Raw genomic sequence first — 12,963 nt, forward strand, 5'->3', positions numbered from 1 at the left:
CCACATTGATCAATTTTTCTATGGCCTGTTATATTGCTTTCAATCTAAGCTGACAAGAGAAATCATGAAATACAAGCTGTAAAATCACAGCATTGGTAAATAAAGCATTTCATCCCATACTTGGTCATATTTTTTATTAAAACATTGTAAAAATGACTTAAAAAAAAAAAAAAAAAAAAGGTAAAACATTTCTAATGCTGTCCAGCAGCTATTGCTTGGTGTTTGATCCTCCGCTCTGACAATCTGTGGGGGAAACCAAGAGAAAAACTGTTTTAACAGGGTTACCAATGCAAAATGACATTTAAAACAGACACTTTCAATTAATTTAAAACATATCTTACCAACTCAAATATTCTGACCATCTGCCAACGTGGATAAAATGGTAAATTAATTAAAAATTAAAGAGAAGTAAAGACAATAATAATTGAAGAACCAACTTGGAAAAAGTATTTTAAAATAACCAAATCAAATCTCACCTTCGAGATCACCAGCCATTTGTATTGGCGGTTACTGTCACAGTCAAACTGTCCACCAGTTTATACTCCTACAAAAAGAATGAATTGACTTAAAACCAAAATAATGAGAGAAACACATAGACATGTAGCCAAGCACAGAAAGTATCTCATGCACCACTGACACAAAAGACTACTTTTACAACATATAATTAGATACCGAACTTTACTTAAAACACAGTTGAAAACTTGCTCACTGTGATAGTTCGGCACTCATGTTTTCACCACAACCACGAAAACAACCAAGCAACAAAAGCTTTAAACTGCTTTAATCTCTTTAATTCACATGAAAGAAAACTAAAATTCTCCTCTTACCTACCAGTCTGGTAAGTTAAATACCTTACTTTGGTAGCTGTTTCTCGCTAGTCTCACAAGACCAATCATCTGTTCTCAATAAGACTGCTGGCGATTCCAATAAGCTAGCCTCTCAGCTGGCTCATCCCAATGGCTAGCCTTTCTTCGATGGACCGCTTCTCAACAGTCTCTTCTCTTTGGCTAGCCTTTAAGCTGGCTCCTCCCGATGGCTAGAATCTTTGCTGGCACTTCATCAGATAGTCTGACCGCTTACGTGCAAGATTGCCTTCAGAGTTGCTAAAAATCCTCTTATGGATTCCATTCCTCAGTGGAACTCCAACAAAGAAACATCACTTGTCCAAAAGATGAACTATGTGCTACCCATATGTTGCAAAATACACAAACACCAGGATGAGTGCTAGGCCCAATTGTGAATATAAATGAACAAGCTAATTAAAGTTTTGTTGATATTAATATATCTTGGATTTCTTTCCAGGCAATTTACATTAGTAAGTAAATACAAACCAATGTAACATTAATTATCCAGTAATCAAGGCTCGTTAAATGGATACTTCACCCTAAAATGAAAATTATGTCATTAATCACTTACCCCCATGTCGTTCCAAACCTGTAAAAGCTACAGCCGATATTTTGGATGAAAACCAGGAGACTTGTGACTGTCCAATAGACTGCCAAGTAAATAACACTCAAGGTCCAGAAAAGTATGAAAAACATCGTCAGAAAAGTCCATCAGTCATCCATCAGTGGTTGAACCGTAACGTTATGAATCGACGAGAATACTTTTGGTATGCGAATAAAACAAAAATAACTTTATTCAACTATTTGTCTCCTCTGTGTCTCTCCACATCACTGTAGCACCGTTTTGGAGAAAATGAGCTGAACACAGGTAGCTTATGCTCTTCTGTGTCAGAAAGTACTCTCGTCGCTTCATAACGTTACGGTTGAACCACTGATGGCAGATGGACTATTCGGACCATGCTTTTTATACTTTTCTGGAACTTGAGTGTACGTTACTAGGCAGTCTATGGGACAGTCACAAGCCTCCCGGGATTCATCCCAAATATTTTAAGTTGTTTTCCGAAAATTAATGAAGCTTTTACAGGTTCGAAACGGTAAGTGAATAATGACAAAATTGTAATTTTTGGGTGGAGTACCTCTTTAATGCTTTAACCAAAGGTCAAAGTGACTTTAGGGTAAAGCTTGAAATCTACAAATCTATCAGAACATGCTGTGGGTCTGTCATCAGTCATTCATGCAACCGGGCAGGTACTCACAATTGAATTTACCAAATCAAAACACTGACGAAAACAATTAAATAAAAAAACTGGAGCGGTTTATTTAATCTTGATTGGTGACTGTTCACATAAAAAAAAAAGAAAAAAGAAAGACACCCTACTGGTTCAAGAGAAAAGCCAACACAACAATTAAACCCTGCATAAAATCTCATTGGAATGCTTTGCACTTCACAGACAAAAAAGGGAAAACTACAAACTAATAAATTTTTAAAACGTTTTTTTTTTTTTTTTTTTTTTACACCTTCACACAACAACCACCCCCCACCCTCATTCCCACATGATTTTCCTCCCCTATTGAACACGTTCTCTTCGCATGGCAGACGTTAATATTGCCACCACACTGCTTGGCTGGGCAGATCTAGGTGTAAACCTGCTTGCTTCTCTCCTTTCCCTGTCATCTCTCTCTGGCTCTCCTCTAAGTACTGTGGCCTGTTGGACAATACGGAACATACATTCAGTTACACTTTGCAACCTTGCTTTGTCTTTATCAAGAGCTGAACTGGAGGGGAATGAGTAGTAGTAGCACAGAAGCAAACCTTCAGGTCAGCTAAGACTGCTTGGTTAGGACAATGAGGATGAGCTTGCATGTGCTGCAGCCAGAAGCTTTGGAGAGCAACTCAAAAATCAACATTCGTCTTTTGATACTGGATCTTAGCTTTATTAGATTTGAAGGTTTGCTGCTGGATCCCCTGCACTGAAAACTCAATAGTTTTACTCATTTACTGACTAATTGAAGAGTAACATTAGCAACGGAATAACATTTGCATAGGTTTCGGATCTTATGAGTTGAGCTAAAAACAACCCAATGGCTAGCTTCAGAGCCCTCTTCCATACGTGGGGCAATTCTTACCCTGGAATCTAAAACCTTCGCCCACCAGAGCCTCCTCCATAACCACCACCAGAGCCTCCTCCATAACCACCACCAGAGCCTCCTCCATAACCACCTACAAAAGAACCGTGATTGAGATGTGACACAAAAGCTGTGGCATCTGCAAAAGTTCATATACTACATATTTCAGTTAAAATAGTTCCTGAACTGCCGCGTTTCATAGTCAAACTTTTCAATGTCCAAAAGAGCCTTAGTGGAATGGAGACTGTTCATAATGATCTAATACCACATACAACACTGCAATGTTCACTCACCGCCGTATGGGCCTCCACCACCACCGCTCCTTCCACCACCTCCATAGTTTCCTCCCTTCATCGGGCCGTAGTTAGAGGAAGATTGATTGTTGTAGCTGCCGAAGTCGTTGTAGCCCCCGCCACCTCCGAAGTTGCCTGCAAAACTTCAGCGTTATTTGCTACAGAAGCACAACGGTTGGAGAACTTCACCTGCATATCCTATGACTCTAAACCTAGGAGAACAAAAATAAGAGCACTGTAACACAAGGTAACTGACCTCCTCCGAAGTTGCCTCCACCACCACTGTTATAGTTATCATAGCCACCGCCGCCACTGTAGCCTCCACCCTGGTTTCCATAGCCACCACCACCTCCGCCGCCACCATAACCACGGTTGCCTCCGTAATTAGGTCCACCTCCACCATAGCCACCTGATAAAAAGATGGGAGATAAACATCATGGAGACACTGTTGAATGATCAAATGTCATGTGAATCACATTCTTAAAGGCTTAGGCCCAATCCCAATTCTACCCCTTAGCCCTTCCCCTTCGAGACACCCCTACCCCTTCACGTGAACGCGCGAAACGGAGGGGTAGGGGTGTCTCGATTCTCTTTTTGTTGGAGGGGTAGCCCTTCAAACGAAGATTTTTCAGGACCACACTTCAAACGAAGGGGTATGAATTATCTCGGCACAGGGCTGCAACAGCGAACAAAAAGACACATAAATATAAGCTTTTTTGGCATAAATAAAGATTTTAACGAAAAGTAATCATTTGTTTTATGTTCCATTCAATTGTGAGTTCATATTAACGTCATGTTACTCAAAGAAATGTTTGCAAAAAATCGCTAATATTTGCTAACGTCATATCATTACAGACTGCACGATAGTGCCACAGCATATGTCTGATCAGGGAGATAACTGCTGTAGACATTGATGGGGGCTAATCCCCCCAATAATTTAAAAATCGCTAAACCATTTTCTCAAATACTGAGAAAGAGAGAGAGAGAAAGAAATGGAAGTTGCGTGTAATCGCGTCTGTGCGTTTATCTTTTTAGAGTGAGTTTACGTAAAAACAGCGATTGTATCCTCTCGTCGCTGGAACATATAATGTAGCAATTCAGTATTTAAACTATTGAATAAAAGTCGTGGGGCAGCGTTGACAAGCTTATTTTCTCCTGGATGTGTGAGCTCCGCGATTTCCGGTATGTGTGTGTGTCAGTAAGCAGCTCATTAATACAGAACGATAATTAAAGGCTCAAATGCACACCAGTATATGTGTGTATTGTTAGAGCTAGACGACGAATGATGGCGTGTGACGTCATGGTAGTGGTGTCCCAATCCTTAGGGGAATATTTGTAGGCGGAGGGGTAGGGGAAGAGGTATAAAATAGAATTGGGATTGGGCCTTAGTATATACCATTCCCTCCGTAGCCATTATATCCATCACCTCCACCGTAACCACCTCTTCCTCCTCCATATCCACCTACAAAAGGAAACGCAGTTCCAAGTTAAAAACTCATAAGGAACACCGTTGACCAGTAGTTCTCCAAAAGGTGGGTCAGTGTGTCATTGAATTTGTCCTTGCAACCCAAATAATAATTTCCAATAACTCCATGAAATATTAGGTCTGGGAAAATAAATCGATGCATCGTTTCTGAGATTTTCCGAATACATCTCGATTCTGAGCTTAGTTTTGAACAGCAGATGGCACTGCATGCTTTAGAAACACCTGTACTCTGCTCGTTTCCAAATCCTTACAGACACCTGAACCTAAAATAATCATTCATAAAATTCAAAAAGGTTGAAGCGAATTACAAAGGTGTTCACAGTAGGCTGTTTACATTAATCTTGCATCATAAAAGCATTTTAAGATGAAGTGAAATTACATGACTCAGCCAAACACACAAGCACTCTTTAGCACTCTTCTTCATGAGCATTTAAGCGTGCAGATAAAAACTAGATTAGATCCATCTGCTGTTAAAATCTAGGCTCAGAATCGACTCCAGAGGAATCGCGATGCATTCGGAAAATCTAAGAATCGATCCACGAATCGATTCTGCATCGATTTATAGTCTCAGCCCTTAGGATTACTTTAACTACTTGGGTATGGATACAATTCTTCACATTTGAGGATGTCCATAAGTCTGGATAATCTTAAAAATGTTGTGTTTAATAAGGTAAGGACTGGGGGACAAAAAAAAGTTACAGACCACCACAAACTATAAAACAAAAATAAAAACATAATATGCAAAACTGCACCTCCATAGCCTCCACCTCCACCTCTGCCAAAGTTTCCACCACCGCCGCCACCGCTACCTCCTCCTCCTCCTCCACCACCTCCTCCTCCTCGCCCACCTATAAGAAGGGTTATATGAAAAGGTTATTTTTACACTTCAGAACTTCAAAGAGCTATGCAACAAATGCAAAGGACAAAAATGATTCTGTGATCCATTTTAGGCTATTGTAGGGCCCTATGAAATCAGTTTTATTTTCCCCAAAATTCAGTTTTTTCCGACAAAGATGATTTACTATTAAAAATAAAATATGGAAAAAATGTTGTGTGGTTATTCCTTAAGAAAATAATGTTTGTTTCATTTTAGTAGCAGTAGTCCATTTACATTCTGCTGAACAATAGTAATAGATTTCTAGCAGATACTTGTCTTTCAAATAAACCGGACTTTTATTTTGTCGGCTTAACGTGAACGTGATGACGTGTGATGTGACGTTTTAGTCGAATCAAACGGTTAAATGCACATGAAGTGACTGTCAGAGCAGTTCTGCAGATGTTGTTCACGTGTTCACATCCTTATTTAGTGAGATGGCAGACGATGAAATCACCGCGAACGTCACGCGTGCTTCAGTGTGTGTAATGAAGCCGCGCTTCTGCTCCATTCATTAACACAGACACGCAGAACATGCAGGATTCATATTTAAATAAGACTTTTCTGGCTTAATATTTACAGATATTAGTCCATATCGCGATTTGATGTAAAGTGTAATGACCTACTTTTGATTAATTCATTCAAAATTTGACAAATTCCGTGACATTCCACGTTAAACTGTAAATTCCATGTTTATGACTGGATCCCGCGATTCCCTTCGCATTTCATACATCGCGGAAATCATAGGGTCCTACTAATGCATTCCGTTTTCAATGTGTGATAATTACCTCGTTGATTAACCGACACCCTGTTCATTTCCTCTCTGGAGAGAGCTTTCCTGACTTCACAGTTGTGTCCATTCACTGTGTGGTATTTCTGTACTGTGGGTTAAATGAAGAAGAAAACATGATAACAATGTTAAAAGAAACACACTGCTATAGATAGTGGACACAAATGAGTGGCAGTGACTTACTGACAATCCTGTCAACAGCATCATGGTCATCAAATGTTATGAAGGCGAAGCCCCTCCTCTTATCACTGTTCTTCTCAGTCATGATGTTCACCTCCTCTATTTTACCAAACTGGGTGAAATACTCGCGCAGATGTTCCTCATCCGTGTCTTCTTTGATTCCGCCCACAAACATCTTTTTAACAGTGGAGTGAGCGCCTGGTCTGGACGAGTCCTGGAATCAGCGCACGAGCAATTATTGCAACATCCAAAAAAAATTATAATAATGATCCATTCGCAAATATCACTCGATCAAAAGATAATATATCAACAATCTCTAGTGGTAAATAGGAGAAAGATTTTAACATGTTAACTTGTTTTTGAGCATAGACATGAAAATGACATTTCCATACTTAAACTGTTATAAATTTTGAATGCTTTGGTCCACGGACTTAAGGTTGGTCTCTATTTAAAACAGACTATTGTAGAAGTGAAAAAATGAAAATATAAAATATAGGGGTGTGTACGGATAGTCGGACATTCGAATATTCGTTCTGCTCTAATTATTCGATAAATAAAAATGATATTCGAATTTAAAACAAACAATAAATGTTGCTGAAAAATAACGTCTGTCTCATTAAACTTAATTTAAATAAACGGATATTCGAATATTCGTTTTTTGTGAGCTCAAATATTCAAATGTGATATTTGCGGAAAAGGCCCATTCCTAATAAAATATAATAATTTAAATATTTATATTTCATATAAAATATATATTTTACAAAAGCAGGTTTTACTCTAAATCTGCTAGAAAATCAAAACCAAAATTCTGAACAAGTTATGTTCCAAATTTGAGGTTGATCTCTCAAAAAATGAGCTTTCAGTGAGATTTAGTTTGGGCGTAGTACCAAGCGTTTCCACTAGATGACCATCAAACCCCATTAGTGACCATTTAAGGGTGCCTTCATTTCCATAAATAGTTTGAGTGACCTGAAACATGTTTTTCCATACTTCTCTCAAAATTTATGAAGTAGACATCACAATCAGAAGTATTAAGGGTCAGTGTGCCAGTATTTGATTTCAATTCAACCACAGAAATGTCATGCTACGCGAACCCTGGACTTGCGTTATAGTTCACAATACATCAAAAAAGGATAATCTATTGTTTTTTTTCTATATATCCAAACACTTTTAGCCCTTTTCTTCTCAAAAGATACAATGTATGTTATCTTTTTAAACACTCTCCATGAAAATGAATAAAGATTTTTCTTGACTTCATCTATGCATCACTATTTCAAGGTCAGAACGCACTCCCTGACTCTGATGAGTACTCTTCTTGCATATTAATAAAGTAGTTGCTCTGTTAAATATAAAATAAGCAGTCACCAAATATCAAAACTACAGTCTTTAAGCTTTCCAATGATATACAGTTTGTAAAGATCACTTTAGGTTCAGAATAAGATATTAATGTTTAAAACATGTCATGGCAAGTGGGCCCACCGGTGGGCCAGTGACAGTTAACAGGTTAATTTGGTTTGATAAAAAGGGAACACTGTTTGATGAACACCTACTTCTCTAGACACCGCCCTCTTGGGTTCAACAGCTCTTCCGTCCACTTTGTGCGGACGAGCGTCCATCGCTGCATCCACCTCATTCACCGAACTATAGGTCACAAACCCGAAACCCCTCGACCTCTTGGTGTTGGGGTCCCTCATCACCTGGGAGCAGAAAAGACGTCAGCCGCTGGTTTCAGAGCCCGCTCTGCTTCGAGAGCATGTGAATGAATGCTTTTGTACTCACCACACAGTCTGTAAGAGCCCCCCATTGCTCGAAGTGGGCTCTTAGACTCTCATCCGTTGTCTCGAAACTGAGGCCCCCGATGAACAGTTTTCGGAGCTGCTCGGGCTCACGGGGGGTCTGTTGCTGAGAGAAACAAAACCATTCAAATCAATATCCTAAATACCAACCTTACATACAGCTCAAAATAAATACATGCACCTAATCAACCAGAAAAAGCACATTTGATTATCTATAGGCGGGTTCTCTGCATCAGTATGGCATAACACAAACTAAGAAAGCACTGAAAAACAAGTTTTGAGCTACTTCGTTAATTCATCACTATCAAAACTGCCAATGTTATCGAGCTCTGCCGATACTGTGTCGCTCAGATCGATCTGTGATGCAGAAGCGCGTCTGCAACAGTGCGGCCTACAGCGCCACCACAAATAAAATGCATTTTTATTAAATAAATAAAGAAAAAGAGGACAGAAAAATACATTTACTCAAAGAAAGCCCAGATAAACCCAAAATGAAGGGCTGAAAAATTTCCAAACAAAGCAATTGCGTTTGAGCTCGTGTCGATTCAAGCCTCTGCTGCGAACAAAGAAAAGAGACGAAAACGAGAGGAAACGGGCGCTTTTACCAACAGCCAATTTCTCTTAATAAACAATCTCACTCTTTTACACTTGACTTCATAACAATCATAATATACGTAACAGTTCAAATGCAATCTATATGGTACAACCAATATATCTTTGGGGGCTTTTGTTTGTTTGTTTTACCTCTTTGGACATGGCGGTGTCCCAGTGACTGACAGCAGTCCTCGCACGGAATCTCGCAGCGACTGCGCATGCGCCAGCAGCCTCTTCTTCTTCTGTTGGTGTGACGGGTTAAAGACTATCGTTCAAGGTGCACACTGCCACCTATTGGGTTGGAGTGTGTAAAATGCTTTGTTCTTCTCTTCTTAAATTATTTTAAGACCAACAACAAATGAACGAAAGGCCAGTAAAAAACAAATGTTTTTTTCCTGCAAAAAAAAAAAAAAAAAATATTTGAATTTGAAAATTATTTGACAATTTTTTATCCAGTTTATTATTTTTTTATTTTTAACATATCTTTAATTGCAAATTTCCATACTGTCTTGATAATATATGCTTGAAATTATTTTCTTCCCTAAATTTCATACAATTTATTAATACATGCTCTACATTTCCTTTGCAAATATACACTGTATAAAATTCTTAAGCCATGGTTTTAAGTCTTTCATGTGTCTTTAAGTCTTTCAAATATCACTTACATTTGCAAACATTTCTTTTGCCATTAATTGTAATAATCCAGTGAGATTTTTTGTTTGCACAAGGAGTCTGACAGCAGCCAGTGCTGCACACAGAGATCTGATCTCACCTTCATCCAGTCTGACTGAGATTACATGAAGAAACAGAACAAACTGAGACAGACTCAATCCTGAAGAACTGTCAATATCTCCAAGATGCTTCAAGAGACCTACCTGCAAAGCTCCAGTACTGTGAAAGGTTTTAGGCACAAGTGTAAAAATGCTGTAAAGTGAGGATGCTTTCAAAAACAATGTCATAAATAAACTTCTGTTAATGGGGAAAAAAGTTACAGGACAGACTACAGCAGCGTAAACATTGATTAAACCAAACATTCATCTGCGGCATTCATATCAGCTTTGAATGGTCATTTTGCAAATGAAGAATATTTATTTTGACATTTGATACTTTTTACAGAATCATCTGGAAATGTTTAGCTTTCTTTGGTTGAAAACTACAGAAACTGAAATGAAAAATAGATGGTTTAAAAATATCAAATTCAACTGAAAGTCGACAACCCTAGACAAGCTACAGTAACTTGCAGTAATTCTTTTTTATTTTCTTGCAATTGTATAAATAATCAAATGTAATAATCAAGCCTATATATCCTAATTGGTGGCATTCATGAAATATTCCATTTGTTTGGCCAAAGACTTCTGATTTTGTCTTTGCATCTGTTGTATCTATGACTGTTGTTTTCTTATCTTAACCTTGTTGTTATTAGCAACACTCTGGATCTCATATCTTGTAATGCATAACCTAACATAAACCCTCAAAACTTGTCAAACTGCAATGGATGTCTCTCATTTCTGAGCCTGTTTTACCTCCTTTATGAATGGTTAGCCCATATTCCCGGCAGCAATGCAGCAGGCATGAGACTCCTTTGATTTAGAGAGAATGGGACAGAGAGCGGAGAGAGTAAATTCAGTGTAGAACATATGACTAAAATGCATTGTTCCTCTCTGAGACGGAGACTTCCCTAATTTTATTCTAATGTGTGTTCCAGTGAATATTTCTGTCTTTGAGTTATTTTCACTCAGTTTTACAATTATAGCTTGCAGTAAATAGTGCCATCATTGTCAGATATTAGTTCATCTGTAAATTAAAAAATAAATACATTTGTACATAATAAAAAAAGAAAGTTTTAAGTTTTTTCATTGAAAGTGGTTCTTGAATGAGAAATGAATATCTTATTGTTTGATTGCTTAATTGCAATCGTTTAATGTTAAATGCTTAAGTTAAATGTTGGATGGTGGAACATTTTCTCAAGTTAAATGATTCCCAAACAATGTGTTGATTTTCTAGTCCTCCTGCATTTGCCAACATTCCCTCTAAAACCATTGGTTCTGTAAATAACGGTGTAGGCAGTCATGTAATAAATTTGGGAGCCAATTTTGACCCAGTGTCCTGACATTTTATCCTACCCATCATATTTTCCTGCCAGGGTTTATTGCGTATGCGCATAATGCAGTCATCGGGTGTTGCATTGCTTCAGTCCAAAAGAAGTTCAAGAAAAAGTGCCCATCCATAAAAAAAAGTACGTATGAGGTCAGCTTTGCGCATGCTCAGCTCAGAAATGACACACGCAGAAACGCAGCAGACGCTGTCCTCATATATCATCAGCCTGGAACTGCTTCTGTGTACAACTGTTGGCGCAAGCTACATTTAAGTGATTATTCCCACATGGAAAGAACCTATGTGTGGATATATGCCACATATAGGCAAAATTGAGGTGCATATATGTGCATATACAGGTGTTGGGGTAATATGACCAGATATGTGGCAATGAAGACCAGGAGTCAGAGATGAGTTCAATTAATAATAATAATTTTACTGAAGAAAATAGTTTGCAGTTTCATCAGCAGAAGTCAGCTTCAATACTCTCGACAGAGTTCGTAGGCCGCCCCCGTACAACTCAAAATCAACCACAGTTATACCCTGACAGAGGATACTAATTGCGTCAATACATAAGTCAACAAAATTCTGATTGGTTCCAAAACCTAGATAAACTCTCCAAAGACGTATATCTGATCCGCTGGACACTGGCAGTTGATCGTTTGTCCTGGGACTGTCTGAGCTTCTCCCTGTACAGACAGATACTAACACACATACACAGAGAACTTATCTAAAACTCAAGGCTTTCTAGCACTGGCGAGTGTCTTATCATTACGGTTGGATACACACACATAATATGTGGCCATTAATCTTGAGGAAAAGAAATACAGGGTAGAACAGGATTCTTTAATATCTCATAAGCGCACATAAGGTTACACATTACACTCTTGCCATAACTTGATTAATAGTCAAACAAGAAATCATGTAATAATATAATTAATATCAGTATGAAGGATATGGCAACTCGGCATCCACTCCTTCACAGGAAATATAGGTCTCCTGTATTGCTTCTTCATATCCACATATAAGCCCTATACATACAAGATATGTCTTCTATATAGCTAATGGCAGGATCTGGTCATTTTGTAGCTCATATCTGATTTTTGACTGTCATACATGATGCCTAGCTCATATTTTCTATTATCAAGGGAAAAACTAAGAAAAAAATTATGCAAGAACTTATGTATGTGCGAACATGTGAAATTGGTATCACATGTATCACGGACAGTAACGGAGTACATTTACTTGAGTACAGTACTTAAGTACAATTTTAAGGGAACTGTACTTTACTCGAGTATCATTTTTGGGGAGTACTCATGACTTTACTCAAGTACATTTGAGAGGCAAATATTGTACTCTTTACTCCGCTCCGCTACATTTCTATCCATAACCGTAAGTACCCGTTACTTCTTCGGCCCTGTCCACACGGAGACGGACCCCTGATCTTTTTTCCCTCGTCTCAAGAAATATCCGCGTCCACACGAAACCGATGTAGTATACATGCCAGACCAGCATGTGGCGCTGTAATTCTGCCACAGAGATACACTTAAAACAGAGAAGAAGACATGGATTTGCTGATGAACCCAGGCGGGAAGGAAGTCGACCGGAAGTTGAAGTCGGCCGCGTGCCGCCATCTTGTAGCAGAACTTCACTTGCGTTAGCATCCCATTGACTCCCATTCATTTTGGCGTCACTTTGACAGCGAATAATTTTACATCTGAGGCGTTTAAAGACTCCATTTGTCCATTATTTATTTCTAAAGATACACAACAATGTAGGGCTCCATTATCTTCTATGTTACATTATGGCCCCGTAGAAACAGTTTTTGTAAAAATAGTCTAACGATTGCGTCATAACCAGGGGTGGTGTTAGCGCAGTGGATAA

General features: G+C 38.6%; 1 protein-coding gene across 12 annotated transcripts; it reads right to left on the reverse strand.

Annotated features, from left to right (window-relative positions):
* Nucleotides 1-410: 410 nt before the first annotated feature.
* On the reverse strand, nt 411-9,293 carry LOC132119174 (heterogeneous nuclear ribonucleoprotein A1-like). 12 transcript variants are annotated; one of them, XM_059528955.1, is made up of 11 exons: nt 9,136-9,293; nt 8,375-8,497; nt 8,146-8,292; nt 6,599-6,809; nt 6,414-6,506; nt 5,504-5,599; nt 4,662-4,727; nt 3,522-3,674; nt 3,290-3,400; nt 2,973-3,066; nt 411-544 (listed from the first exon to the last, which is right to left on the reverse strand). In XM_059528955.1, exons 1-10 carry the CDS (start codon nt 9,145-9,147, stop codon nt 2,981-2,983), a joined length of 1,098 nt encoding a protein of 365 aa, XP_059384938.1. In that variant the 5' UTR covers nt 9,148-9,293; the 3' UTR covers nt 411-544; nt 2,973-2,980. The 12 variants fall into 12 exon arrangements, with proteins under 12 accessions (XP_059384938.1, XP_059384934.1, XP_059384931.1 ...); XM_059528951.1 differs by having other exon boundaries at nt 3,287-3,400; XM_059528948.1 differs by having other exon boundaries at nt 3,266-3,400.
* Nucleotides 9,294-12,963: the final 3,670 nt, after the last annotated feature.

The sequence above is a fragment of the Carassius carassius genome, chromosome 38 (genome assembly GCF_963082965.1).
Source record: "Carassius carassius chromosome 38, fCarCar2.1, whole genome shotgun sequence".
Classification (NCBI taxonomy): Eukaryota; Metazoa; Chordata; class Actinopteri; order Cypriniformes; family Cyprinidae; genus Carassius; species Carassius carassius.